This window comes from Mercenaria mercenaria, chromosome 2 (genome assembly GCF_021730395.1).
Source record: "Mercenaria mercenaria strain notata chromosome 2, MADL_Memer_1, whole genome shotgun sequence".
In the NCBI taxonomy this organism is placed as follows: Eukaryota; Metazoa; Mollusca; class Bivalvia; order Venerida; family Veneridae; genus Mercenaria; species Mercenaria mercenaria.
Window position 1 is genome coordinate 85605407 of NC_069362.1, and position 6786 is coordinate 85612192.

The window sequence follows — 6786 nt, forward strand, 5'->3', positions numbered from 1 at the left end:
TGCAAAAAGCAGATGGAGTTATGTTGCTTGCTGAAAAGGGTCAGCTTATGATGGTGAACAAGAGTTGCAAATTAAAGCAATAGCTTTGATAGTTTAAGAGAAAAGTTGACCTAAACATAAAACTTAACCAAGAAATCTGATATTTTCTAAGTCCAAAGGGGCCATAAATCTTGCAAAAAGCAGGATGGAGTTATTTTCTTGCTGTACAGGGTCAGCTTATGTGGTGAACAAGTGTTGCAAGTTTTTTTAAAGGGAAAAGCTTTGATAGTTTAGGATAAAAGCTGACCTAAACATAAAACTTAACAAGAAAAACTGATTTTCTAAGTCCAAAAGGGGCAATAATTCTTGCAAAAAGCAAGATGGAGTTATGTTTCTTGATGTACAGGTCAGCTTATGATGGTGAACAAGTATTCCAAGTTTCAAAGCAAAAGCTTTGATAGTTTAGGGAGAAAAGTTGACCTAAACATAAAACTTAACCAAGAAATGTGATATTTTCTAAGTACAAAAGGGGGCCATAAATCTTGCAAAAAGCAGATGAGTTATGTTCTTTCTATACAGGGGCAGCTTATGATGATGAACAAGTATTCCAAGTTTCAAAGCAATAGCTTTGATAGTTTAGGAGAAAAGCTGACCTAAACATAAAACTTAACCAGCAACGCCGACGCCGCGCCGACAACTGCTCAAGTGATGGGCAATAACTCATCATTTTTTTTTCAAAAAATCAGATGAGCTAAAAAAAGGGAAAAAAAAAAACATCTAGGTATTTCTGAATTACATTTGCTAAGTGTATACAATGAAAAAAACCTCTTAGAAATTCAGTTTCCTCACAGTGAAACCCAAATGGACTCAAATAAAGATAAAAAGCCCCGATTCCATGACAAAAGTGCGGAAAGTATCCGGTTTTGATGAATGAATTTTCCCTAATAACGTTAAATTTAACTTATACTTTTACCTGATTGGCTATTGCAAATGTGTAGTAATCAATCATTGGCTGGATTACTGAAGCATAAAGATTAGCAAGTGCATTCTATTTATGTAGATATTAGGTTATATTTATAAACAGTACTATTTCGGGAATAGTTTCTATTCGATTTAAATTCATTGGATTTAAATAAAAACAAAAAACACAAACTGCTCCCCTTTATTTTCTTGCCAGATCATGAGCTTAAATTTGTTTTATCAACATCATACGAATGAAGCAAATTATTTGAAATTTATATTTTATCAATATGCAATTAAAGAAATATTGTTTAATCATTTTCCACTCCTACCTTAAAAGAGGCCAATATATAAGTAAACCGATGTTCATTTACTTTAATTGGAAAAATATATGAAACCCGCTCATCCTTTAAGGAGACTGTTTTAAGGATCCCTGTCATATGTACCTTTCTCGCTGCTTCCCAAAGTCATTCCTTTAAAATAGAACAAATACCTACATATGTTTTCCAATGTTAGGCAGCCCATTAACGATGTTTTTATGATGTCCTGGATTTTCAGGTTCCTTATCAAATAGATATGGATGTCCTAGGTTGTTGTAAAGAATGCAAGAAAATAAGTGTGTATTCCATTATCAATTTCAAATGAATTTTGATCTGCCAGAGTACGACTGTAAGTATTACTATACCAATCTAATCTAAGCTGAGCATAAGGTGACCAGCATCTACCAGTGTCAGTTTTAGTATTTGTTTGTGTTTTTCATAGCAAAATGACAAAGATTCACACCAAATGCATCAAACCAAGACAAGTATTACTGCTTGTAAGGTCAAAGTATAACTAGCAGTTTTAAATCGATCGCATTGAATTATTGTCTTTTATTAAAACAGTTGATTAGTTTAAGACACCTTTGTAAAAATGAGACAGTTATACCAAAGATGAAAACAAGCAGGAACTATGTAAACCCTAATAGTTTCTTAATCAGTGTATTTTGAATTAGATTTATATGTGTATCTTGATTTAGACTTCGTAATTATTTACAAATATTGTGTAAAGCAACTGTTTTCAAATTACATTTTTAAGTTAGATATATTTTAATTCCCACTAAATAATTGTTTCACTGCGTAATAAAGAAAATATTTATAATATCATAGCAGTCTGCTTCTATAATTCAAATACATATACGTTTTGTTGCATTTTATTTACTAATTAATACAAAGTTAAGAAAAGTATTAAATGTATTTTTATTCAGATACTTTACCCCAAACACTGTCTGGTACTGAAGGAGCAGTTCATAAAGATGTGGATTTTTGCAATAAAACGTCAGCTTCTGTACAATATCCAAAGCCAAACGTTTCTACGATAGGCTATAAAAGGTAAGATACAATTGTTTTATATTTCACGTATTTTAAACACATTTACATTTTAGTTATCTACTCTAAACAGAATGTGCCTAACTTATTTGTAGGCTGAGTGTTACTAGTTTTAAAATCACCCTGCATTATAAAGTTTATTACTAAAATATTATACATCTTGTGATATACAGTTATATAGAAAGCTGGCAACGATTTGTAAAATGTAAATGATATGCATAAGCCTTACTTTAACCAAACTGCATTCACCTAGACTCTGAAGATGTATGAATGTTCAGTAGTTTGAGAAGTAAGTTATTAAGGAGTGGTGCGAATACGAAGTAACCTATCAAACGAATGAATTCTATCCACAAACTCAAATCACTTACACTCGGATCGAAGATGTGACTAAACACACTTGTTAATACACATTACAAGCAGTTACGATAGATGGCTTGCCAAACAATGTTAGATCATTGAAAAATGAAAATAAAAGCATTAACAAGACCACAAAACTTGTTAAATGATAAAATGAAACGCTGTCCTGTAACTTTCTCTTCTATATAGCTTTAACAAATACTTGCTTCATTCCTTTGCATCATCCCTTCAATTTCAGGCAATTGAGCAATGGATCTGTAAGGGACTCGGAAAGCGGTATATATTCTGGGTCGGAAGGTGTCTTCTCAAATTCGGAGGTTCGAGAAATCACAAATTTTGAAGACGAGGGCATTGGTTTGGGGACTTCAGGGTCGTCCGGTAAATGTTATTTGATTGGACATTTTGTATCCTTGGTCTCTGCGGCCAAGTGGTCATGGTCAATAAATCAGATGAATTTAAGCTAAATTATAAACTGTACGAATCTGTTTTGAAATTGCTATCTAATAATATTAACAACAGTGAAAGTAGGTAAGAATATCAACACTTTAAGTTTTCTGTTTGTATTTTACAATGTCACGCTCTTTGCACTGTACATTGATTTATCTTTCTCCTAGTCTTTCATGATCAATCCAAGGTGATTTGCAGATTACCTCTTACTCGGGAAAAGGTTCTGAAGAGGATTCCTTTCCTCTGCAAATAACAAATACACATACACTTTATTGATGATGAATTATTTCGCTGTAGATCAAAAAGTTAAAATGTATCTCATGAAGACTATTGAAACAGTTCAGGTAATATGTCAAACGATTGCATACATGGCTATTGATATTTAACAGATGACAAGGTGAAAACAGGTATGCCGAATAGACTTGCTTTAGGAAAACTGGTAAAACAATATCATGATGAAACTGGCACTGCTGACGGAACGGCTAAGCTTCCTGATAATAACTTGTGCGAAACTCCAAAAGCTACAAATGTGTTCTTCAAACCTTCACGACCAGAACATCCAAAAGGTGTATATATCTTTTATCGAGTAACTTTAAATGCGTTCCGTATTTCGTGTTTAACGCCCTGTTTTAGGAGATATAAATATTGTTAATTTACAAAAGAAAAAAGAAACGCTTCAATCAATCTTTTGCGTTTGAATGTACAAGATAACAGATTTCAGCGCTATATTCTTGACACTGCATGAATTATTTGTAACATAAGTTGAAAAGTGTTCATTATCTAATTGTCTTCCAGATAAAAGCGTAAGAAGACGGACAGCAAGATATTCAAAGTGCCATTTGATGCCCTTGTTTATTCCAAAACAAGATAAAATTTACGGATGGAAACATGGGGAACCCGGTGCACAAGCGGCGCACTTTGCAAATGTTTCAGGTAAAAAATTATATAGACGAGGAGTTTTGATGTCTTGATTATTATAGAGACTGAAAAAAGTGGTAGAGGTTGTAGAGTTAAATGGTTGATTTTATGTAAGCGTATTTAATATTTTTTTCAGAAAGAATGGGTTTAGTGGCAAGAGATCTGATGTGCTGTCTCTTAATACATGAACCATTATTTGAAGGAATGAAAAATGTGTTTCAAATGGCTTTACAATTTGTTATATGTCTCCTCAAAGCCATCCATAAATTAACAGCAGTTTGCAGCTTAATTTATTCCCGCAGACTTTTTGAATATGCTGATCGTGACTAGAAGCCATAATATTGATAAACTTAGGATCCTGTTTCCGAATATTTGTGTCTTCTGTATTCAGTTAAGAATTGAAACAAGTTAATAAATGGTTAAAAAGTAAATATTTATACTGAAATATATTTTTCGTTAACAACTACAATGCAAAATTTCACGTACGAACATTATCAGAATTTCAATATTCCTAACGGTTTCATTATAAAACAACAATGTCAGAAAAGTACGTAACATTTACCATATTTTAAGTATATAATGACATTTTCTGAGCAACACAGTGTTTTATGAAATCCTCCTTTACAATAATCAGCGTGACCTCGAAGCGAATATCTTATGTCATAGGAGTAAAGAAAAGTATTGGGTATATGGATCATTTACAGGATTCTCTATATTTCAGAATGCAAGACATTTTCTCAGACATGTCAAGATCCAATGCAGACTGGCAACCCAGAACCAGACAAAGCTCTGTCAAACACGCTATCGTCAAAACCAATGAAAAAGGAGATGAACTACCCAAGTGTTGCAAAGTGTCATTCCGAGACTACACTTAGCGACCTCTTCGATATTTCTTGCTGCCTGAAAAACAATTCTGACGAGCGGTCCTTGTCTTCTCCGCCACATGGAAGGGATCGTCGGTTGACATCCAATGAAAACAAACATTAAAATGCACACCACTGATAACATGTGTGACTAACTTCCAACTAATGAGAGTGGAAACTCCATCTAAAACTTCATCTAAAACAAATATAAATCTTTTCCAATTACAATTATTGTTAGCAACTAATCAGGTTACAATGTAGAACACAATAATTTTAACCACAATCATTAACCATTACAGTTAAAATTGTCCCGTATCATTCTCAATCCATTTATCTCCATTCTCTTGCATTCCGGACTAGGACTTCCGGTGATCCGTTGCTGGAAACTCCATCTTCGTGCAGTACTTATAATAATAATAACAATAACTTCATTTAAAGTTGATAACATATTTGGCTATAGCCAGTCTAACATATGGTCCTCTAACATAATAATGTAAAAATTCATCCTAACATGTACATAGACAGTGAAGTGAAAGACATGAATCAAAATAACGTATTGTGAACAAATTAATTCTTAGTAGCATAAACAGTATGTAGTACAATGAAAAGAGATTAAAATAAGATAAACGTATGTACAAATGGTGAAAGAATAAATGCTATCTTTTACAAAACACCAGAATTAAGAGTTCCTCTTTGTTTCTATGGCAAAAAACACATCGTTTCACTGCAGTTGATAAAACAAAAGCAGAACCAAAACGTTGCTTTTTTGGAGGGGGGGGGGGGTGTTTTTTTCCCGTATTTGTGTAATATATGTATACTTGTAAATTTCTGATTTGGTGTTGATTTCGATATAAATATGTTTAAATGTCTTCGTAACGTCAGGACGTACTTCCGTTTTACGCACGAAAATTTCGTGCGCTTTGTTAACACGCTAATGCAAGGAAAAAATGCCATAAGAAAATCATTTGTTTGATTTTATTTTTACTATTTTGGTTGAAACTGAAACGCAAGAAAAAGATTCAGTCAATTGTAGAAGGTCCAGATTTGCATATCCTGCTTTCGGCTAACTGTTTACTTGTTAAATTGACAGCACCGCGTTACCGATTTCCATCTGCAACTACAACTAGTGAAAGAATCCTATAATGTGCAGCTAGTAGGTTGCTACTGAAAAAGCCTACAAATAAGTTTGTTGATACGCAAGACAAATGTTTATCGATCACAATGATGTGGTTTTATTTGCTGTTGTAGATTTAAACTTTTATAAACAGTAGAATGTAAAGAATATCAGTGCAGATTTTAGTTCAATTATACAAACATGCCCTGAAATCAAGAAGTTCATGCAGTATATCTAAAACTGCTTGTAAACTAATGGCAAACAAGAGACAATGACACTGTTTTCAATCTGTTATATCAGTGAAGGTTATTCAGTATATTTTTGTAGTTTCGTTTTAAGTCTTCTGTATTTGTAATGCGTAAGTCTCATACTATGGTAATATTGTAGAATTGATACATATTTTGCATGAAATTTTGTAACATCTTAATAACAATCTGTAGTGGATTAAATATACTGATACAACTTTATGTAGAGGTGTTTTGTATACAGAATTCATTAGATTCTCGAAGCAGTCGGTTGTGTGTAAGGAACATACGGAATACTCCATCACGATGTGAATGTCTTATAAGAAAACATGCTAGTTTGTTTACCTAAACAATTTTATGCAGTACAAATACTTTTGTTAGTTCTGCATGAAAAAAGATTTAAAAATCAGCAGAAGAGTTCCATATATGGCTCAAGAATCATTTCTATATTTTTTCGAAATTTTGACTGTATATAAAATATGAAAGAGATGGTTCTGACCATGAGAAAAGTGTATGATTGTTTTCTTTTGCATTTA

The 6786-nt window shown here is 32.8% G+C and overlaps 1 protein-coding gene across 1 annotated transcript; it reads left to right on the top strand.

Annotated features, from left to right (window-relative positions):
* The first annotated feature begins 1454 nt into the window (after positions 1 to 1454).
* On the top strand, positions 1455 to 6472 carry LOC128555259 (uncharacterized). Its single transcript, XM_053537117.1, has 6 exons — positions 1455 to 1608; positions 2186 to 2309; positions 2902 to 3041; positions 3500 to 3676; positions 3906 to 4043; positions 4750 to 6472. The coding sequence occupies exons 1-6, from the start codon at positions 1542 to 1544 to the stop codon at positions 5013 to 5015; spliced, it is 912 nt and encodes a 303-aa protein (XP_053393092.1). The 5' UTR covers positions 1455 to 1541; the 3' UTR covers positions 5016 to 6472.
* Positions 6473 to 6786: the final 314 nt, after the last annotated feature.